The sequence below is a fragment of the Pan paniscus genome, chromosome 9, assembly GCF_029289425.2.
Source record: "Pan paniscus chromosome 9, NHGRI_mPanPan1-v2.0_pri, whole genome shotgun sequence".
In the NCBI taxonomy this organism is placed as follows: domain Eukaryota; kingdom Metazoa; phylum Chordata; class Mammalia; order Primates; family Hominidae; genus Pan; species Pan paniscus.
Window position 1 is genome coordinate 64057349 of NC_073258.2, and position 22147 is coordinate 64079495.

Here is a 22147-nt window from a genome sequence, read left to right on the forward strand (position 1 = left end):
GGTACACGTTAGAAATTTTATTCTCTGGAGGTTGGGGCGGACTGAGAGCAGGTCTGGGGTCATCCCTTCTCCGGCTCCTCCTGGTTGCCTTCTCGGATCGGACTCTCCTGCTTCCGAATCTGGTCTGATTGCCTCTTGCTTGGCCGCGAGGAGCCCCGACGACCGAACGTGGATAGTCGCCGCCACAGCACGGTGATCAGAAGGCTTTCGTTCGACTTGTGATTCGGATGGTCCGGGGAGTTCAAGTCGATACCTTCGGCGCCTGAGGGGACGACGAGGCCTCTGAGCTCACCCCTACCCTCGGGAAGCCCCCTCTCACACTCCCTGGGCCCTCTTTGTGTGTCTGTGGTCTCATCTTCCCTGCCGTCCTTAGACTCTTCCTCCTTGGACTGCTCATCAGACACCTCAAAGTCCTTGTCTTGGCAGCAGCCCATGGCCCCGCGTGGCCCTGGACTCCGTGCCACCCACGCCAGCCTGCCTGCCTCCAGGCCCGGCTTTTGTGACATCAGATATCCCGTCGCCCCAGCTCAGGCAGCCCCCACCCCAAGCTACCCCTCATTCCTTTCTCCCATCACAAAAGGCTCAGGGTCATGGTGGGTGTTCAGCAGTTTATTTACAAAGTGGGCACAGGGGCGTCAGGGGCTGGTGGACCCAGGCCGCTTCTTCTTTCTCCGTCTCGTTTGGAGAGCTCCTTGGGTCTGCTCCAAACCCGAGAGCTTCCGCTTGGCAGCTGCCTCCAAGGATGCCCAAAGTTCATCTGTCTCTGTGTCTTCTAGGGGCACCTTGTTGGGTTCTTGAGGCTCTTGGGGCTCATCCTGGTGAGTGGGAAGAAAGCTTAGGAGTCAGGGGGGCCGGGCACGGTGGCTCCCACCTGTAATCTCAGCACTTTGGGAGACCAAGGCAGGAGGATTGCTTGAGCCCAGGACTTAGCGACCAGACTGGGCAACATAAGGAGACCCCATCTCCACAAAAAGAAGTTAAAAAAAAAAGAAAAAAGAAAAGTAGTCAGGGGCACAGGGACAAACCCACAGGGAAGGAGACCCTGGCTGAGAAAGAATCCCTTTGGGTACCACCACCTTTATTCCCTGCTCCTAGAAAGCAACCCCATCCATGCTGTTGGCAATAACCCTCTCAGGATTTTAACTGTTAATGCCTCTCAGAGAAATTAAGTGACCAGGCAGGTAAACAGATAGTCCCAGGTCTGCATTCCAGCTGCCCCCTTTTCCTCTCCATAGGGAGGTCCTCACATCTATGCCCTTGGCTCCCACATTCCCGGGCCCAACTGCTCACCTCCCAGTTGTCCCTGCCTGACAAGAGGAGGCAGTTCAATTGAGACTTGAGATAAACCTGCAAAAGATGAGGGGCCTTAAGGAGCCAGGCATGCTGAGACAGAAACATGAACGGGGGGCACAGGAGGCGGGGCCTCCACAAGACCATGAGTTGGAGGTGGGAGAGATAACTTACCTTATGCTCCAGACCCCGTGGATTCTGGATCCTGTGTATCCTCAAGACTCTGTCCAAGCCACAGGAGGCTAGTAGAGGCTTTGAAGGGTGGCACTGCAACCCACGCACACTGCCTGCCAGCCCCTTCAGACAGCCCAGTAGACGCCCTAGAGAAGGGGGGAAGCATCCGTGATAACTGGCTGGCCAATAACCAATCATTCATTGTTTCCTGTTCCAATCACTTTCCATTTCAACATTTAATCTGCAACAAAACCCTGAGACTGGAGCTTCTACTAATATTTCCATTTCGCAGGTGAGGAAACTAAGGCACAGGGAGTTGAAATAATTAGTTTAAGGTCATACAGCTTTTAGGGAAACCAGGATTTAAACCCAGGCAATCTGGCACCTGAATGAGGCCTCACTGGCCCCACTGCACCACCTTAGAGGGAATCCTGACCCTTCTCCCTGCTCCTTCCTTTCCCCCAACGTACCCTAGTCCACTCACCTTGCCGAAGGTCAATTTCTGCCAGCTGCCCATGAGTGTTTCCCACAATCACTGAGCTGAGGATGAGACCAGAGGCAAGTGGGATCAGCAGTAACCTCCTGGAGCCCTTCCCAAGCCCCACCCTCCCACCCCTTCCCCTCTAAACACTCACTTGCCTCCCGGAGTGAGGGTCATGGCTGTTAGTGGGTACTCGCCATAGGTGGTCTCTAGGACTGGCCGGCGCTGGGGGGATGCTGGATCATAAACACGGACCTAGAGGAAGGCTGAAGCATCACAAAAGTATCCTCACCCTGCACCTACCCTCTGGCGTCTCTGCATCCTCACCCCCTCCCTGCACACTGCTTTCTTATTTATGATCCACTCCCAGAAACTTTCTCATCTTAGATGTATGCCTCTTCTCTGAGCATCAGGGTGTCAGGAGAGCTGCTTAGCAGCATAAATGGACAGAGCTGAGGGGAGAGGTCACCTAGGTTGGAAGTGTGTGAGCATTCCATCCCCCCATACTCCCATCTAGGGGAAATGGAGGGACAGAAAAGCAAGTTGGTCTAGTAGTCAGTAGGTACTAAATTTCAAGCAGGGGTTAGCCTGAATGAAGGAGGAAAGAGGATGCCCTCATATGTGTTTTGAGCAGAGGCATATGACCAAGATCAGACTTCAATGTGCAGAAGCAAAGAAAATAGGACAAATACAGTGACCCAGCCCCGCCCGTGTCTCAAGACCTCAAATGAGACAAGCCATAAAGATTCCCCATTCGGGCCCTTCCTGTAAAGCTGAGGAGCTCAGGCCAGAGATGGGAGGCTCAGGCCTGGGTCCCAAAGCAAATCAGAGAGGCTGCATCAGGACCAGAACCCAGTTCTCTTAACACCTAGCCCAATGTTCTCTGACATCTGCACCCTATAATTCCCACAGTGAAGGGGATCCACTCTCCTTTCCTCTCTTCCAGGTGGGAGGAAAACAGGCATAGTTCAGGAAACTCCACCCTAGAATACAGTAGAGGAAGGTCATGGGCTCAGGGACAGGGTTGGAACAGATGGGGAAGCGCTTGCTCCTCTGAACTCAGAATGGTGAGAAGGGCAGTTGTGTCAAACTGTGGGGGCCATTTCTCCAGGAGGCTGCTTTATCCCAGGAGAAGGCAGGTGTGAGGTGACACCTTACCTGGTGGTACCCTGTGCAGGTGACAAGCTTCTGTGATCCTGGGAGAAACTGTATGTCCTGGTCCCAGATGGGAACCCGCAGGTCCAGCCAGTCATTCCGCACCTGGTGGGGTGGGCAGATGGAGGACAGGGCTATGGGGGGCTCGATGTGCCCCTGTTTTCAGCCCTCCTTCGCCCCCTAAGTCCATCTAGTCTCTAATGCATCGTCAGTGGCCTCAGCCTCCCTCGACTTCAGGAACAGCTCCTTCACACTCTTGTCACTCACGTTCTTGGCCCTGAACACAGGTTCCTCAGAGCCCTGCAGGTCCCATATCTTCAAAGCATTCTCTTTCCCACCTGTGGCAACCACATGGGGGTGTGCTGGGTCTTGGCGCATCCTACACACCCCAGGGCCCACTCTCAGTTCCAGGAGCTATAAAGAATAGGAGATAAGAGTCCGTTCCAGAGTCCTTAATCCTCCCTTCCCCAGCGTGATCATTAGGCACCTACCCCAGCCCACCTCCCCCAACCATCAGGGCAGGGGAGCCTCACTGGGTCGGAGGATGTGTCCTTGTCCTTGTCATGCCAGACTCTGAGAATCCCAGAATCCACACATGTGATGAGGGTGCTGCAGAGAAAGGATAGAGTTGGGATTTTTTAAGTGATTAAACTCCTTGTTCTAATCTTTCTCTCCTCCTTACTACTACAGTTGACTAATGTTTAAAGAAAAAAAAAAAGTATAAAAGTATTCTCTAGGCCCCAAACTCATATCAACCAGATTCCCTACTAACAGTCCAGTTTAGAAGGAAGCCTCTAGGTCACTGGGCTCTAGGCAGGGCTTGACAGCTTCCAGCTTCCTAATCTGTTAATTCAACTTTCTCAACAGGGTGAGGGTTTACCAAGTGAGGAAACAGAAGCGCTGAGAAACTAATTTGCCACTCAGCTATGTTACAACCACAGCTAGAAATCAACTCTGTGATATTCCAGAGTGCTTTTGCTGTTCACAGCTATGTCTAGCACTTGGCTGTACTGGTCTATCTGAATCTTGAGTTGCTTACTAGGGCTGGTCTGAATTTAGGGCTTGGTCAAAGTCAAACACCAACTTCTTGGGTTCCTTGCTCTGAGTTTCAGGCACTAAATGTCAGTCTCTTGCTTAAAATATCCCTCCCAAGAAGTCCAAGCAAGTCTCTCCCCAGGATCTGCACAGCCTGCGCCTATGTTCTTTCTCACACCTGCCAACCCTCCCTAGCTGGGTTCGGGCTCTGTATCGACTTGCCTGACCTGTGGCAAAAGTCTCCCAGTTGCTGTCTCCAATCCATCCTCCATACTCCTACAGGCTCCCAGTGCTGACTATGGTACTTCCTATTCAAAAACTGATAACTTGGCCAGGCACAGTGGCTCACGCCTATAATCCCAGCACTTTGGGAGGCCAAGGCAGGCAGATCACCTGAGGTCAGGAGTTCCAGACCAGCCTGGCCAACATATAGTGAAATCTTGTCTCTACTAAAAAATACAAAAATTAGCTGGGTGTGGTGGTACATGCCTGTAGTCCTAGCTACTTGGGAAGTTGAGGCAGGAGAATCGCCTGAACCAGGGAGGTGGAGGTTGCAGTGAGCCGAGATCATGTCACTGCACTTCAGCCTCAGTGACAGAGCAAGACTCCGTCTCTCAGAAAAACAAAAACAATAAATGAATAACTCACCAACACCAATAAAAGTGCACATCTCTCAACCTAGCACTTAAAGCCCTTTACATTTAATCCCAACCTAATATAGTGTCCATCTTGTATTAAAATGCTTCCTTGGCCGGGTGCAGTGGTTCACGCCTGTAATCCCAGCATTTTGGGAGGCTGAGGTGGGCGGATTGCCTGAGGTCAGGAGTTCCAGACTAGCCTGGCCAACATAGTGAAACCCTGTCTCTAATAAAAATACAAAAAAAACTTAGCTGGGCGTGGTGGCGGATGCCTGTAATCCCAGCTACTCAGGAGGCTGAGGCAAGAGAATCGCTTGAGCCTGGGAGGCAGAGGTTGCAGTGAGCCGAGACTGTGCCACTGCACTCCAGCCTGGGCAACAGAGTGAGACTCCATATATTAAAAAAAAAAAAAAAAAAATGCTTCCTTGTTATCAACTTCCAAATCAAATGCTATTTATCCTATTTATGTACCCTGTAGCATGCCCCCAGTCCTTGGCCTCTCCCAGGCAGTACCCTCTTTCTAGAATACCCTTATCCCCTTCTCCACCAGTCAAAATTCTACCCATCCCTCAAGACCCGGTTCAGACATCCAGTCCCCCCAACAGGCTTTCCAGACCTCACCTGTCAGAATTACCACCACCAAACCTATGCAGCCTGCTTCACAGCCCTCTTTCATCATCTTTGGAAGAAAGCAGGGCCAGTAATCCAACCACTTAGCACCTTCCTAATCTTTGCTTTCAGAGCTACATCACCTTGTTGGTGGTTGAGCTCAAGTTGAGCCCAGGAGTTTGAGACTGGCCTGGGCACACAGTGAGACCCCATCTCTATAAAAAACTTAAAAATTTAGCTGGGCAGAGTGACACCTGCCTGTGGTCCCAGGTACTCAGGAGGTTGAGGCGGGAGGATCGTTTGACCCCGGGAGGTTGAGGCTGTAGTGAGCCATGAATGCACCACTGCACTCAAGCCTAGGTGACACAGTGAGGCTCTGTCTCAAAAAATATAAATGAATTAATAATGAATTAATGAATGCATGCTTAAAACTTTTTTTGTTGTTTTTTTTTGAGATGGAGTCTTGCTCTGTTTCACAGACTGGAGTGCACTGGTGCGATCTCTGCTCACTGCAACCTCTGCGGGACGGATTCAAGCGATTCTCCAGCCTCGGCCTCCCAAGTAGCTGGGATTACAGGCATGAGCCACCACACCCGGCTAATTTTTGTATTTTTTTAGTAGAGAAGGGGTTTCACCGTGCTGGCCAGGCTGGTCTTGAACTCCTGACCTCAAGTGATCCACCTATCTCGGCCTTCCAAAGTGCTGGGATGACAGGCATGAGCCACCACACCCAGCCTTGCTTAAAACTATTAAATGACAAGCAGGCACAGTGGCTCACACCTGTAATCCCAGCACTTTGGGAGTCCGAGGCAGGTGGATCACCTGAGGTCAGGAGTTCGAGACCAGCCTAGCCAATACGGTGAAACCCCGTCTCTACTAAAGATACAAAAATAGCCGCGCGTGGTGGCAGGCGCCTGTAATCCCAGGTACTTGGGAGGCTGAGGCAGGAGTATCGCTTGAACCCGGGAGGCGGAGGTTGCAGTGAGCCGAGATCGCGCCACTGCACTCCAGCCTGGGCAACAAGAGCGAAAACTCCGTCTCCAAAAAAAAAAAAACAAAACACACACACACACACACACAAAACTATTAAATGACTTGCCCATGGTTACTTAGAGGGTTATAATGGAGTCAGGTGAAAAACCTTAGAGGATGAGAACTTTTTGAAGGCAGAAATTTTACCGGCAGCCCCTGTACTTCTCCCAGTGCCTGGAATTCAGTAGGTGTTCAATAAATGTGTGTTACAGGTATGAACTACATAAGGCAGAAACCCAGGTCCCTGTCCCCCATTCAAAGCCGTGTCACTAAGAGTTTGTCTGTCGCCATCATTCCAGTATCCTCAGGGAGCATCAACGCTCTCCCTTCGGCCCTGAGTTTAGCGAGGGGATTGGTCTTACCCGTCGGCCTGGGCGAGGCCACGGAACGTGCCCTCCCCGCCCGGGCAGTGTCTCTGACCCTGGAATATGCCATCCTCGGTGCTGAAGTGCTTCACCGTCCTGTCCGCGCAGCCCACCAGGATCTGCGGCAAAGAAGGGCAAGATGGCGAGGAGAGCGAGGCTGCTGCGCCCCAGGCCCCCAGCTCCGGCCCGACCAGCGGCCACTCACCTGGGTCTCGCCGCCGGTGCCCCAACACAGGGCGCTCACTGCCTCCTCGCGCCGCGGCTGTCCTCCCGCCGTGAAGTTCGCCGCCTGTTTTCGCTGAAGATTTACCCCTGAGAGACGAAGGCGTCAGTCACGCCAGGGGCGCGAGTGCACCCCTGCACTTCCCGACGCCCGAGCCTGCCACCCACCTTTCAAGATCCCAGTCTCGGTGCCGACCCACACATGGTTCCAGCGTGCAGCAGCAGCCGCCATGACAAAGCCTGGAGGCAGACAGTTCGCACTTCCGGCGCAGCGTGTGCGTCACCAGCTGGCGTCGAGTCCGATGCAGCGTAGTGTAGTTGCTGGAAGTTTAAAGAGCCGAAACAGTAAAGCTTCCATGCTTGTTTTGCTTTACGAAAATGAAACCAGGAGGTGCTTGTTTATGTAGATCGGAAGAATACATTGATCATTTTGCACTTGGGGGTGAAAAGCACCTTTCCTGGACTGCGTGCCCGGATCAAGCCAGCGCTAGTCTGTCTCCCGGCTCCATTATGTAATATGTGTTCTGGACTGTTAGACAAGAAACAACAAACGATTTAAGAAACGATTTAAGAAACACTTTAGAAACGATTCAAATCATTTATGATGTGTGGGGCTTCGTTCTGGAATATAAGTCACGAAAGAAAGATGGGAAAAGGAAACCGACGATTTTTTTTTTCTTTTGAGAGAACTTCGCCCTTGTTGCCCAGGCAGGAGTGCAATGGCGCGATCTCCTCTCACCTCAACCTCCGCCTCCCGGGTTCAAGCGATTCTTCTGCCTCAGCCTCCCAAGTAGCTGGGATTACAGCTGGTATTACTAAACCACCGCGCCCGGCCTCGTTTACTCTTCAAGAGGCGGACAGCGAGGCGCGGTGGCTCACGCCTGTAATCCCAGCACTTTGGGAGGCCGAGGCGGGCGGATCATGAGGTCAGGAGATCGAGACCATCTTGGCTAACACGGTGAAACCCCGTCTGTACTAAACATACAAAAACAAAACTAGCCGGGCGTGGTGGCGGGCGCCTGTAGTCCCAGCTACTCCGGAGGCTGAGGCAGGAGAATGGCGTGAACCCGGGAGGAGGAGCTTGCAGTGAGCCGAGATTGCGCCACTGCACTCCAGCCTGGGCGTCAGAGACTCCGTCTCAAAAAAAAAAAAAAAAAAAAAAAAAAACTAAAAGTACTCTGTGCTATGCTACATGAGAAACGCAGAGAAAGTCATCGCTCGGTAGAAATACAGTAATAGCGCATGCGTAAATAGGAGAAGGAAGTCGCTACTTTACCTAGAGATTAACACAGAAAAGCAACAAATTACCAGTTTACAAGTAAACCCTTTATCTAACGCGAAGCTTTATTTATTTTTTGAGATGGAATCTTGCTCTGTCTCTCAGGCTAGAGCGCCCGCCACCAGGCCTGATTCACTTTTCTTTTGGTTTTTTAGTGAAGACGGGATTTTTCACACCGTTAGTCAGGCTGGAATTTACCCAATCCGCCCGCCCCAACCTCCCGAAGTGCTAGGATTTCACGCGTGAAACCCCGAGCGCGACCTAGGTTTAACACATTAAACGCGAAACCAGGCCGGGCGCGGTGGCTCACGCCTGTATTCCCAGCACTTTGGGAGGGTGAAGCGGGCGGATCACAAGGTCAAGAGATGGAGACCACCCTGGCCAACATGGTGAAACCCCGTCTCTATTGAATTGAAAGTATAAAAATTAGCTGGGCGTGGTGGCGGGCGCCTGTAGTCCCAGCTACTCGGGAGGCTGATGCAGGAGAATCGCATGAACCCGGAAGGCAGAGATTGCAGTGAGCTGAGATCATGCCATTGCACTGTAGCCTGGGCGACAGAGCAAGACGACGTCTCAAAAAAAATAAATAAAAAATAAAAACAGAAAACATTAGCCGGGGGTGGCGGCAAGCGCTTCTGTAATTCCAACTACCCCGGAGGCTGACGTATAAAAGTTGCTGTAAACCACATGAAGATATTACACTCTACGCTCAGTTGTGAAACATAATTTTCTCTCAATAAATCACTCCCTCAAGAAGTCATTCAAACACGCCTCCTCCAACAGCTTAGCGAAAGAAACACCTGATTCAATTAGAACACAGCCAATAGCTTTTAATCCTGGCTAACCAGAATCTTCCATTAAACAACAGTTGGTTTCCTCCCCGAAGGGAGGGTGCACCGTTCCTGGAAGTACTGCAATACCAGGTCGATGCGTGGAGTGGACGGAGCAAGCTCCTATTCCATCTCCCAATTCCAAAAATCCATTTAATATATTGTCCTCGGATAGAGGACGTATCAGATATTAAACTGATAAGAACAGATACTACACTTGATCTTAGCCAAAAGGCCGAGAAGCGATAGCTGTAGTTGGGGCGCCTCGGCGGCCTTATCCTTCCCATCTTCCAATCAGTTATGGTAACTGTCCAGGCATTAAATGTTAAATTATCTCCCAATACATTATAATTCCGAAACACAGTTTTCATTATTCTTTCTTTATAGTAGTGGCTATATTTTGGAAACAGACCTATTTAAACGTCCTCTACTTCTTCCGCCGCCTGCTCTCTGCTCAGTTTGTTTTGCATAAACCCGCCCCTTTCGCTTTTTTAGGATCCTGGGATTGGTCCACACACCAGTCGTGATTTCAATGCCCGCGTGGCCTCCTTTTCCCCGATTGTGGCGTTAGTCTCCCATCCTAGGGGTTTTTCGGCTTTCCAGGGGGCGGCGGGACAGTGCTGCAGGTGGCGGCGCCCCTCTCCGGGACCTTTCTTGGGAGAAGCCGCGGCGCGGTGTCAAAGCACAGGTTTTGGAGTCCAGAAGAGGTTGGGCTCCCTGCTCTCCAGTTCCTGACTTAATGGCCTGGGCTTGGTATTTAGGCTCTTGTTTCCTCCCCATTTAAACGGGGGAAATGGTGACACTCACTCTCCGGAGTTTGTGAGAACTGAGGACATAGGGGCGAGGCACGACCCGCACCTTGCATTTGTACTGTCCGCCAGCAAACATCTGGCCCTTCACTGAGAGGGAAAGATGCCCTGAGAAAGCCATTTCAGAGGCTCCTGATCCTCAAACCTGGGATCCCGCGGTGGGAGAAAGGTGCTGACGCCTCAGCCCCGATGTCCTCCGACCCACGCACTCTTTAGAGTTACTTTCAGGCCGACCAGCAACGCGGCAAGGCATCCCACCCGGAAGTCCGACCGAGAAACCACAGGGCCTCTCCTCGAAGGCAGAGGCAGGGTCGTTAGAGGACTGGGGCGAAGGAGGAGGAGGAGAGTGTAGGTAAAATTGAAATGGAGCGATTTTTTTTAATCGATCAAAGCAAGCTCGCCAGAATGAAAGGGATTAATATGAGGCCCTGGCTGAGAAGGGACTTAAGGTCTTGCTTTCTTGTAAGCTCTATTAATATAAACGTGGATCGTTCTGTTGGAAACCCCTTAACCTGGGTTGGAAATAGAGGCGGTGTCTTTGCATCAAAGCGTCTTGCATGGCTGAGATCCTCCAGGCAGGAGTGGGGCGTTAACATTCTCACTGATAAAATGTCAACCGGCAAAGCTTCTGATAATCTATGATTTTATGACACTGGTATTAATAAACAAAAGAAATTTCTACAAGTTCTCATAAGTAAACTCAGAGCCTTCAGAGAGGTGCCACATCAAGAGAGTAGTAGGCAGGGGGCCGGGCGTGGTGGCTCACACCTGTAATCCCAACACTTCGGGAGGCCAAGGCGGGTGGATTACTTGAGGCCAGGAGTTCGAGACCAGCCTGGGCAACATGGCAAAACCCCGTCTCTACTGAAAATACAAAAAGTAGCCAGGCATGATGGTGCATGCCTGTAGTCCCAGCTACTTGGGAGGCTGAGGCATGAGAATCGCTTGAACCTGGGAGGCAGAGGTTGCAGTGATCTGAGATCATGACACTACACTCCAGCCTGGGTGACAGAGCGAGACTCTGTCTCAAAAAAAAAAAAAAAAAAAAAAAAAAAAAAAGAGGATAATAAGCAGAATAATGCCCTCCCCACCCCAAAGATGGTCAGTGAGAACCTCTGAATGTGTTACCTTACATAGCAAAAGGTATTTTGCAGATATTATTAAATTAAGGATTTTGAGACGGCGAGATTTATCCTGGATTTTCTGGGTGGGCTCAGAGTAATCACAAATGTCTTTATAAGGGGTAGAGGGAGGCAGGAGAGTCTGAGTGATGCAACCTGAGGAAGATTTGAGCTGCCAGGGCTTGCTCTGCAGATGGAAGAGAGTCATCAGCCAGGGAGTTGTGGGCAGCAGCTAGAAGTTGGAAAAAGCAAGGAAATAGATTCTCCCATGCAGCCTCCAGAAAGCAATGCAGCCCTGTCATTACACCTTGATTTTAGCCCATTGAGACTCATTTTGGACCTCTGGTCTCCAGAACCGTAAGATGATACATTTGTTTTGTTTTTGGCCACTAAGTTTGTGGGTAATTTGTTACAACAGCAGTAAGAAACGAATACAGGGGCAATAAGAAACTAGTACAGGGGCAGGGCCGAGGGCCTCATTCCTGTAATTCTAGCACTTTGGGAGGCCAAGGCAGGAAGATCACTTGAGGCCAGGAGTTCGAGACCAACCTGGACAACATGGCGAACCTTGTCTCTACAAAAGTACAAAAATTATCCGGGTGTGGTGGCACATACCAGAAGTCTCAGCTACTTGGAAGACTAAGGCAGGAGGATTGCTTGAGCCTGGGAGGTTGAGGCTGCAGTGAGCCATGATCACACCACTGCACTCTAGGCTGGGTGAGAGAGGGACACCCTATCTCAAAAAATAATAAATAAATAAATAAAATGAAATAAAAATTTAAAATTCATGTTTTATTTTCATGAAACTAATATACCTTAAATTGTCAACTAGTGTTAAAAGACTTATATAAAAACAGTAGTTGCCTGTGTCCTGCCTCATTTTACACCCTACTTTTATTTTATTTAATACTATTTATTTATTTTATTATTTTTATTTATTTATTTATTATTATTATTTTTTGGAGACGGAGTCTTGCCCTTGTTGCCCAGGCTAGAGTGCAGTGGCGCAATTCAGCTCACCGCAACCTCTGCCTCTTGAGTTCAAGCTATTCTCCTGCCTCAGCCTCCCGAGTTGCTGGGATTACAAGCATGTGCCACCATGCCAAGCTAATTTTGTATTTTTACTAGAGATGGGGTTTCTCTATGTTGGTCAGGCTGGTCTTGAACTCCCAACCTCAGGTGATCCGCCCACCTCAGCCTCCAAAGTGTTGGGATTACAGGCGTGAGCCACTGCAACCGGCCTTATTTTTTGTTTTTTATTTTTTTAATTTTTAAAGACAGAGTCTTGCTCTGTCACCCAGGCTGGAGTGCAATGGTGCAATCACGGCTCACTGCAGCCTTGACCTCCTGGGCTCAAGTGATCCTCCCACCTCAGCCTCCTGAGTAGAGTAGCTATGACTGAAGGCACGCATCCATGCCCAACTAATTTATGTGTTTTTTGTAGAGACACTGGTCTGTTGTCCAGGCTGCTCTCAAACTCCTGGCCTCAAGTGATCCGCCTACCTGGGCCGCCCAAAGTGCTGAGATTACAGGAGTGAGCCACCACACCTGGCCTAAACTTTTTTTTAGAGGGAGTCTTACACTGTTGCCCAGGCTGGAGTGCAGTGGTGCCATCTTGGCTCACTGCAACCTCTGCCTCCCAGGTTCAAGTGATTCTCTTGCCTCAGCCTCCTGAGTAGCTGGGAATACAACGGCACACATCACCACACCTGGCTATTTATTTATTTACTTATTTTGAGACAGAGTCTCACTCTGTCGCCCAGGCTGGAGTGCAGAGGTGTGATCTCATCTCACTGCAACCTCTGCCTCCCAGGTTCAAGAGATTCTCCTGCCTCAGCCTCCTGAGTAGCTGGGATTACAGGCACCCGCTACCACACTTGGCTTTTTTTTTTTTTTTTTTTTTTGAGACGGAGTCTCGCTCTATCGTCCAGGCTGGAGTGCAGTGGCACAATCTCCGCTCACTGCAAGCTCCGCCTCCCAGGTTTATGCCATTCTCCTGCCTCAGCCTCCTGAGTAGCTGGGACTACAGGCGCCTGCCACCATGCCTGGCTAATTTTTTGTATTTTTAGTAGAGACGGGGTTTCACCGTGTTAACCAGGATGGTCTCGATCTCCTGACCTCGTGATCTGCCCGCCTTGGCCTCCCAAAGTGGTGGGATTACAGGCGTGAGCCACCGCCCCCGGCCTGTATTTTTTTTTTTTTTAGTAGAAACAGGGTTGAGGCCGGGTGCGGTGGCTCACACCTGTAATCCCAGCACTTTGGGAGGCCAAGGTGGGCGGATCACGAGGTCAGGAGATCGACACCATCCTGGCTAACATGGTGAAACCCCGTCTCTACTAAAAATACAAAAAATTAGCTGGGCGCGTGGTGGTGGTGGGCGCCTATAATCCCAGCTATTTGGGAGGCCGAGGCAGGAGAATCGTGTGAACCTGGGAGGCAGAGCTTGCAGTGAGGGGAGATCGCACCACTGCACTCCAGCCTGGGAAACAGAGCAAGACTCCGTCTCAAAAAAAAAAGAAACGGAGTTTCACCATGTTGGTCAGGCTGGTCTTGAACTCCTGACCTCGTGATCTGCCCACCTCGGCCTCCCAAAGTGCTGGGATTACAGGCGTTAGCCACCATGCCTGGCCTTTTTGTTTTGTATTTTTTTTTAGTAGAGACAGGATTTCACCATGTTGGTCAGCCTGGGCTGGACTCCTGACCAAGTGATCCACCCGCCTAGGCCTCCCAAAGTGCTGGGATTACGGGCATAAGCCACCATGCGGAGTCTCTAAATTATTTTGTTTTTTGTTTTTTGTTTTTTTGAGACAGAGTCTCACTCTGTCACCCAGGCTGGAGTGCAGTGGCACGATCTCGGCTCACTGCAAGCTCCACCTGCTGGGTTCACAGCATTCTCCTGCTTCTGCCTCCTGAGTAGCTGGAACAGGCGCCCGCCACCATGCCCGGCTAATTTTTTTGTGTTTTTAGTAGAGATGGGGTTTCACCGTGTTAGCCAGATGGTCTCGATCTCCTGACCTCGTGATCTGCCCGCCTCGGCCTCCCAAAGTGCTGGGATTACAGGCGTGAGCCACCGCACCCAGCCTGCTTTTCTTTTTTTTCTTTTTATTTTTTAATATAAAGATGGAGTCTTGCTATGTTGGCCAGGCTGATCTCAAACTCCCAGCCTCAATCTATCCTCCTTCCTTAACCTCCCGAAATGCTGGGATTACAGGCTTGAACCAGGGCACCTGGCCTTTTTTTATTTTTCTTTTTTGAAGACGAGAATGTTACAAATTTTTTTTTTTTTTTTTTTGAGATAGAGTCTCACTCTGTCACTCAGGCTGGAGTGCAGTAGTGTGATCTCGGCTCACTGCAACCTCCACATCCTGGGTTCAAGGGATTCTCCTGCCTCAGCCTCTGAAGTAGCTGGGATTACAGGTGCACACCACCACGCCCGGCTAATTTTTTGTATTTTTAGTAGAGACAGGGTTTCATCACGTTGGCCAGTCTGGTCTCAAACTTTTTACCTCAGGTGATCTACCCGCCTCGGCTTCCCAAAGTGCAGGCTTGAGCCACCGTGCCCAGCCTCATTTTTATTTAATTTTTTAATTTTTTATTTCTTTTTTTGAGATAGTCTCACCGCAACCTCTGCCTCCCAGGTTCAAGCAATTCTCCTGCCTCAGCCTTCTGAGTAGCTGGGACTACAGGTGCCCGCCACCATGCCCAGCTAGTTTTTGTATTTTTAGTAGAGATGAGGTTTCACCATGTTGGCTAGGCTGGGTTTTTCATTTTTATTGCATCCTCCAACTCTTCTGAGAATTTATTGAATGCTTTCCCCAAATCAATGCATATTTGCCTTACACAATTTTGCATACAATTTTTGGGGGGATTCTTGGAGCCCTGCTGAAGCCCATTCAATTAATCTACACACTAACAACCACAGCCCCAGAGAGACAGGGGAACCTGACTGAAGGTGTCCAAATATCTGATAAAAGGCCACAGAAATCCGGAAAGGGCTGGACAGACATGAAGGAACAGGATCTAAAGGTCCTTGGGCCATTGTGGGCAGCCCTGGTGAAGGGCTGACCGGGAGGATCTTTGGCTCCAGGACTTGAGTGGCTAACCTGGGCCCATATTCCCTCGTGATTTTAAGAATTAAAGAAAGAGGAAAGACAACGGGTGCGGTGGCTCACGCCTGTAATCTCAGCACTTTGGGAGTCTGAGGAGGGCAAATCACTTGAGATCAGGAGTTTGAGACCAGCCTGACCAACATGGAGAAACCCCGTCTCTACTAAAAATACAAAAATTAGCCGGGCATGGTGGCACATGCCTGTAATCCCAGCTACTCGGGAGGTCGAAGCAAGAGAAGAGAATCGCTTTAACTCAGGAGGCAGAGGTTGCAGTGAGCTGAGATCGTGCCACTGCACTCTAGCCTGGGCAACAAGAGCGAAACTCTGCCTCAAAAAAAAAAAAAAAAAAAAGGAAAGAAACACGAAATGTGGCTTAACAGTCAAAGACAAGTTTATTTCTCTAAAATAAATAAACCTGAGAGGGGCTTCTGTCCAATTTTGGTCAGGAGCATTCTCTTTTTTTTTTTTTTTTTTGAGACAGAGTCTCTCAAACTCCTGACCTCAGGTGATCCGCCCACCTCAGCCTCCCAAAGTGCTGGGATTACCAGGCGTGAGCCACCGCTCCCAGCCCAGGAGCGTTCTCTCTTACAGACTAAGAGTATATATTGGTTTTAGGGTGAGGGGGCTTATCAGAAGCTTGGAATGTTTCTGTGTTGGGGAGAAATTTATGGCAGGGTTTAAATGTCTCTGGAGTGGAGGTTATCTCGGGGCTGGCATGTCTCTGGTCGGGGAGGGGTTTGGAATGTTTCTGGATGGAGATATCATTTGTGGTTTATGGTCATGGTGACTTTAGCCATTAGGTTGATGCGCTTTGGATTTAGGCAGTTTTTGATCAAGGTGAACTTAAAATGACAGTGCTTGTCCAAGATGGCAATACTCGTGCTCTGTCACTGGTGACTCTGGCTTGGAGTTGGGCAGGTCCTGGGAAAGAAACACTGGTGGCTGGGCGCGGTGGCTCATGCCTGTAATCCCAGCACTTTGGTAGGCTGAGGCGGGTGGATCACGTGAGGTCAGCAGTTCGAGACCAGCCTGGCCAACATGGTGAAATCCCCTCTCTACTAAAAGTACAAAAATTAGCCAGCATGGTGGCACACACCTGTAATCCCAGCTACTCAGGAGACTGAGGCAGAAGACTCGCTTGCACCTGGGAGGTGGAGGTTGTAGTGAGCCAAGACCGTGCCACTGCACTCCAGCCCTGGCGACAGAGCAAGACTCGGTCTCCAAAAAATAAATAAATAAATAAATAAATAAATAAAAATACAAAAGAAACACTGGCTTACCTGTTGGCCATCAACCTTACCCTTGCTAATTTTATCTGCTCCCTGGTTCTCTAGGAATTAGCTTTGACCTCCCGGGCTCAAGCTACCCTCTCAAGTACCTTAGCCTCCCAAGTACCTAGGACTACAGGCATGCACCACTATGCCTGGCTAATTTTAATTTTTTGTAGAGATGGGGTCTTGCTATGTTGCCCAGGCAGGTCTTGAACTCCTGGCCTCAAGCAACCCTCCTGCCTTCACCATTCAAAGTGCTGAGATTACAGCCATGAGCTACCATGCCTGGCCAGGTATTTGCATTTTCTCCCTCTATTCACACTCTGCTGAAATGTCCCATGTAGGGCGCTGGCTTTCCTTCCCTCTGTTCTCTGGTGATGACTGACTCCAGGTTTCTAGCCTGCTGGTCAATGGTGCCAGGCACCATTACAGGTACTTTATATGTATTAACAACCTTAAGAGATAAGTAGGTGCTTTTAATGTTCCCTTTTACAGAAAAGGAGACTGAGGCACTGTGGCCAGGTGATTTTCTTTTTTTTTTTCTTTTTCTTTTTTTGTTTTTTGAGATGGAATCTCGCTCTGTCAACCAGCTGGAGTGCAGTGGTGTGATCTCGGCTCACTGCAAGCTCCTCTGGAGCTTAGGGAAGAGGTTCTTGCTAAAGACCTTGTAGTCTGAGTCATTATTGTACAGAAATGTGAAGAGCCAGGCCTCAATCATTCTGGCCTTCTCCTCCATTTCTCCATATTGTCCCAGTCTCATTTCTTTTTTTGTTTTTGAGATGGAGTTTCTCTCGTTGCCCAGGCTGGAGTGCAATGGTGCGATCTCAGCTTACCGCAACCTCTGCCTCCCGGGTTCAAGCGATTCTCCTGCTCAGCCTCCTGAGTATCTGGGATTACAGGCACATGCCACCATGCCCGGTTAATTTTGTATTTTTAGTAGAGACAGGGTTTCTCCATATTGGTCAGACTGGTCTTGAACTCCTGGCCTCAGGTGATCCGCCTGTCTCAGCCTCCCAAACTGCTGGGATTACAGGTGTGAGCCACTGTGCCCGGCCTTTTTTTTTTTTTTTTTTTTTTTTTTTTTTTTTTTTTGAGATACAGTCTTGCTGTGTCGTCCAGGCTGGAGTCCTCCCAGGTTCAAGAGATTCTCCTGCCTCAGCCTCCTGAGTAGCTGGGACTACAGGTGCATGCCGCCACACCCGGCTCATTTCTTTTAGTAAAGATGGGGTTTCACCATGTTGGCAAGGCTGGTCTTGAACTTGTGACCTCAGGTAATCAGCCCACCTTTGCCTCCCAAAGTGCTGGGATTACAGGTGTGAGCCGCTGCACCTGGCCAGTCCCCACCTGACTTCTTTGTGGCTTTAACAAGAGATTCAGCTGTGGGCAGTGGGGAGACTTCCCTCAGTTTGCAAGTCAGTACCGTGCAGGTTCTCACTGCTTGCACTGCTTTTCTAAGTTTCTGTTCTGCTGATCCTCCATCTCTAAATTCTGGTGCTCCCCTAGGGTCCTTGGGTGGTCTTCTCAGAATTGACTCTTCCATTCTTGTGGTTGTAAATTATTGTGCTGACAGCTCTCAAGTCTATGTGGCTACCATTTAATGAGCAAAAAATGTGTGTTGTTTCAGCTGAGTTGCTGTTCTTATAATTCTGACCGGAGAAATCCTAAAATTTACAAACAAAAATTAAAAACAGGGCCTGGTGCGGTGGCTCACACCTGTAATCCTGGCACTTTGGAAGGGTGAGGTGGGTGAATCATGTGAGGTCAGGAGTTCGAGACCAGCCTGGCCAACATATAGTGAAACCCCGTGTCTACTAAAAATCCAAAAATTATCTGGGTGTAGTGGCACACGCCTGTAGTCTCAGCTTCGAATCGCTTGAACCCGGGAGGCAGAGGTTGCAGTGAGCCGAGATCACACCACTGCACTCCAGCCTGGGTGACAGAGCGAAACTCCTTCTCAAAAAACAAAAAAAAAGTAAATAAATAAAAAATAAAACAGGTAAAAATCCCGTAATTTATCACTACTTGGTATCCATTCTCCCAAACACTTTGAGAAATATAAGGGTAGTCATTATCTGACGGCTTACAACAGAATCACCCAAAGGGGGGCTACCTGTCAATGCAGGCTGGAGTCTCCAAGCTTAGGGAAGATTTAAAAAATTGCTCTTCTGAGGGATGCAGGGTGCAGTGGCTCATGCCTGTAATCTCAACACTTTGAGACACTGAGGCAGTGGGATCACTTGAGCCCAGTTCGAGACCAACTTGGGCAACATAGTGAGACTATCTCTACAAAAAATTAAAATTACCTGGGCATAGTAGGCATGTCCCTATAGTCCCAGCTACTCGGGAAACTGAGGTGTCGGATCGCTTGGGCCCAGGAGCTTGCGGCTGTGTTGAGACATGATGACACCACTACACTCCAGCCTGGGTGACAAAGAGCTTCAAAAGAAACAAAAACAAACACACACACACACAAAAACCACACAAACAAACAAACAAAAAAACATAAAAAAAACTGAAGAAATCTCTCCAAACATATTCTGCCTGGTTAAAAAGATTGAGAACCGGCTTTAATACCTGGTGGCTTAAAAAAAAACCCACAAAAAACAAAGAAAAGCAGCCAGGTGCAGATGTCTGTAATCCCAGCACTTTGGGAGGCAGAGTTGGGTGGACTGCTTGAGCTCAGGAGTTCAAGACCAGCCTAGGTAATATGGTGAAACTGTCTCTAACAAAAATACAAAATTAGCTGGGCATGGTGGTGTGCACCTGTGGTCCCAGCTATTTGGGAGGCTGAGGTGGGAGAATCACTGGAGCCCAGCAAGTTGAGGCTGCAGTGAGCTGTGATCGCACAACTGTACCACAGCCTGGGTGACAGAGCAAGACCGTCTGAAAAAATTGAGAGCTGCTGACCTAACCATACACAACTCTGTACCCCACAGTATCCACAGGTTGGCACTGTCCCTGTGCTTTCCCTCCTTCCTCAAGGCCAATTAAAAAGCAGAGATTTGGCCAGGCACCGTGGCTCATGCCTGTAATCCCAGCACTTTGGGAGGCCGAGGCGGGTGGATCACCTGAGGTCAGGAGTTCAAGATCAGCCTGACCAATATGGAGAAACCCCATCTCTACTGAAAAAAAAAAAAAAAAAAAAAAAAAAAATATATATATATATATATATACACATACACACACACACAATAATTAGCCGGGCATGGTGGCGCATGCCTGTAATCCCAGCTACTTGGGAGGCTAAGGCAGGAGAATCGCTTGAACCTGGGAGGCGGAGGTTGCGGTGAGCAGAGATCCTGCCATTGCACTCCAGCCTGGGAAATAACAGAGAAACTCCATTTCAAAAAAATAAAATAAAAAGCATAATTTGGCTGGGCGCAGTGGTTCCCACCTGTAATCCCAACACTTTGGGAGGCCGAGGCAGGCGGATCATGAGGTCAGGAGATCGAGACCATCCTGTTAACACGGTGAAACCCCATCTGTACTAAAAATACAAAAAAGTAGCCGGGTGTGGTGGCATGTGGCTGTAGTTCCAGCTACTCAGGAGGCTGAGGCAGGGAGAATGGCTTGAACCCAGGTGGTGAAGTTACAGTGAGCCAAGATAATGCCACTGCATTCCAGCCTGGGTGACAAGAACGAGATTCCACCTCAAAAAAAAAAAAAAAAAAAAAGGGCACAGGTTTGGGAGGCAGGCAGATCACTTGAGGTTAGGACTAAGCCTGGTCAACATAGTGAAACCTCTACTAAAATCCCAATAACTAGGCTTGCTTGGTGACAGGTATCTGCAATCCCAGCTACTCGGGGCTGAGGCAGGACAATCACTGAATCCAGGTGGAGGCTGCAGGGAGGCGAGATGGCACTACTGCACTCCAGCTTCAGACTCCATTGTCCCTCACTTCCCCCAGGAAAAAACAGATTTGGGCTGGGTGTGGTGTCTGTAGTCCCAGGCCCAGCTGCTGGTTAAAGTCAAGTAGGTTTGCTTAAGCCCAAAAGCTTGAAGCTGCAGTGAGGTTGTGATCATGTCATTGTACTCTAAGACTAGGCAAGAGAGAAAAAAAAAAAGATGGATGTTCTACTCAGGTTACTCATTTAACACACTGCCTATCAGGCAAACTGTCAGATGTCCCTTCAAGTTCCAGGTACTTCAGGGAGCATGAGAGGAAAGCCAGTTTCCCATGGAAATTTACACACTGATGCTAAGAGACACATACACACAAAAAAAGTAAACAGGACTATGTAATCACTCATTTTATTATTTTCATCAACAACCAACACAGCAACACAAATTGACAGCCAGTCCTCAAGGGAACCTTTTTTGAAGTGAAGAGCAAGGCCCTGCATGAGCTACCTACATGGAACATAGTATTTGCAATATGCAAATGGAGACCTAAAGGCTCATGATGGGAACAGAAGGTGGCTGTATACAGAGGAACAGACACGAAGTGGAGTTATGGGAAGTTCAATCAACAATTGGCAACAAGCTAGGTCAGTAGTTTACAAAACTGGTCATCTATGCAGTGCCTGAGTTTGGGTTCTGGGCCTGGATTATGTAAGAAAGGCAGCAAAGTCTGGGTGCCATGAATCACACCTGCAATCCCAGCACTTTGGAAATCTGTGGTGAGAGGATCTCTTAAAGCTATGGCCTTGAAACCAGCCTGGGTAACAAAACCAAGCCCTTGTATCTAAAAAACAAAAGGGCAGGTAGATTCCAGAGAAATAATGTTGCAGGAAGGGGGTGATAAAATACAGAAATGTGATACACAGCAAACCCTCAACTGCTGTTTCATTGGCTCCCAGTGTCTTAATCTGTGTCTGCTAACACTTTAAGGTACATCTGAAATACTCCCCAAACCCAGAAAGCTTTTCAACAGCTAGGTTGTCCAAGGACTTGGAAAATTCACCTTCCGATGTCCTCCAAGACAGATTCCTGCAGAGGTTAAAAAAAAAAAAAAGTTCTTATTGGATTGGAAAATACAAATGAACACAATATTTAACACTATGTAACCTAGGAGCAAAAGGTTGCTAATATAAAATCAGTTAAATATTTAAACAGATACCTACCATTTTTTATACACCTTATTTGCTCAGACCTGGAAGAAATAAAACCAATGTTTTCAACAAGTGATGATTACTCCCTTTCTCTGTATAGAAATCTTTATCATCCCTCAGACAGTTCCTTCTGGAACAAATCTTCCTCTTCTCCCCCAGCCAGTCCCAGTGGGTTCACCTTTACAGGCTCTGGGACTAGGACAGAGAGTAAGACATGTGAAAGTTTCTTCATTGGGAATTTTTAGCATAGTCCACCTTACATTTAGGTTTACTCACCTGTAACTTCAGCCTGGAGTGAACACAGACACCTAGTTTTCCTGCAAAATCAAGAAAGAAAAATGTAGTCTTGAGAGACTTTCATTCTACGTCACATTTTACAATCTCTCAATTATATCTATTGCTTGGCAGAAAGAAGTTTCAGGGCACATTTTATAGGAAACACTACTTAGCCCAAGAACTTCCTATTGGCTGTAAAGCCTCCTCAAATAACTTGCAATTTTTAGAACATGTCACTGGAAGGCAGGCTCACAGCTCAGAAAATACCTTTCAGTCACACATTGATCAGACTGGGGCGGTATTCAACTCATCACTGGTGAGCAGCAATTCATCACTGGTGGTTCAGGAGATCAAAGACTTTGGGTTAAGCCAGTTATGTCTGTGTACATTCACCCAGAC

At 48.9% G+C, this 22147-nt stretch overlaps 2 protein-coding genes and 3 non-coding genes across 10 annotated transcripts; all 5 read right to left on the reverse strand.

The window, feature by feature from the left end:
* Nucleotides 1-59: 59 nt before the first annotated feature.
* On the reverse strand, nt 60-506 carry TEX54 (testis expressed 54). Its single transcript, XM_055094428.1, has one exon. It carries the CDS (start codon nt 504-506, stop codon nt 60-62), a length of 447 nt encoding a protein of 148 aa, XP_054950403.1.
* An 88-nt stretch (nt 507-594) lies between these two features.
* On the reverse strand, nt 595-9352 carry WDR74 (WD repeat domain 74). 6 transcript variants are annotated; one of them, XM_063608527.1, is made up of 13 exons: nt 7741-9352; nt 7455-7530; nt 7170-7322; nt 6985-7091; nt 6777-6898; nt 3634-3709; nt 3368-3514; nt 3104-3205; nt 2100-2200; nt 1949-2004; nt 1465-1610; nt 1291-1347; nt 595-815 (listed from the first exon to the last, which is right to left on the reverse strand). In XM_063608527.1, exons 3-13 carry the CDS (start codon nt 7231-7233, stop codon nt 636-638), a joined length of 1158 nt encoding a protein of 385 aa, XP_063464597.1. In that variant the 5' UTR covers nt 7234-7322; nt 7455-7530; nt 7741-9352; the 3' UTR covers nt 595-635. The 6 variants fall into 6 exon arrangements, with proteins under 6 accessions (XP_063464597.1, XP_057155147.1, XP_057155146.1 ...); XM_057299164.2 differs by lacking the exon at nt 7455-7530; XM_057299163.2 differs by having other exon boundaries at nt 7170-7530.
* LOC112441328 (U2 spliceosomal RNA) lies at nt 9167-9357 on the reverse strand. Its single transcript, XR_003029257.2, has one exon. It is a non-coding gene; the product is annotated as a U2 spliceosomal RNA (small nuclear RNA).
* Nucleotides 9358-21583: 12226 nt separating this feature from the next.
* Nucleotides 21584-21709, reverse strand: LOC112441271 (small nucleolar RNA SNORD22). Its single transcript, XR_003029208.1, has one exon. It is a non-coding gene; the product is annotated as a small nucleolar RNA SNORD22 (small nucleolar RNA).
* A 289-nt stretch (nt 21710-21998) lies between these two features.
* LOC112441268 (small nucleolar RNA SNORD31) lies at nt 21999-22069 on the reverse strand. Its single transcript, XR_003029205.1, has one exon. It is a non-coding gene; the product is annotated as a small nucleolar RNA SNORD31 (small nucleolar RNA).
* Nucleotides 22070-22147: the final 78 nt, after the last annotated feature.

Coding starts and splice junctions, on each gene's coding strand:
- TEX54 (XM_055094428.1), bottom strand. CDS start 506: ATGTCACAAAAGCCGGGCCTGGAGGCAGGCAGGCTGGCGTGGGTGGCA.
- WDR74 (XM_063608526.1), bottom strand. CDS start 7,233: ATGGCGGCTGCTGCTGCACGCTGGAACCATGTGTGGGTCGGCACCGAG. Junction 3,515..3,633: donor AGGACACATCCTCCGACCCA/GTGAGGCTCCCC, acceptor TATTCTTTATAG/CTCCTGGAACTGAGAGTGGG. Junction 2,201..3,103: donor CCTGCACAGGGTACCACCAG/GTAAGGTGTCAC, acceptor GCCTTCCTCTAG/GTCCGTGTTTATGATCCAGC.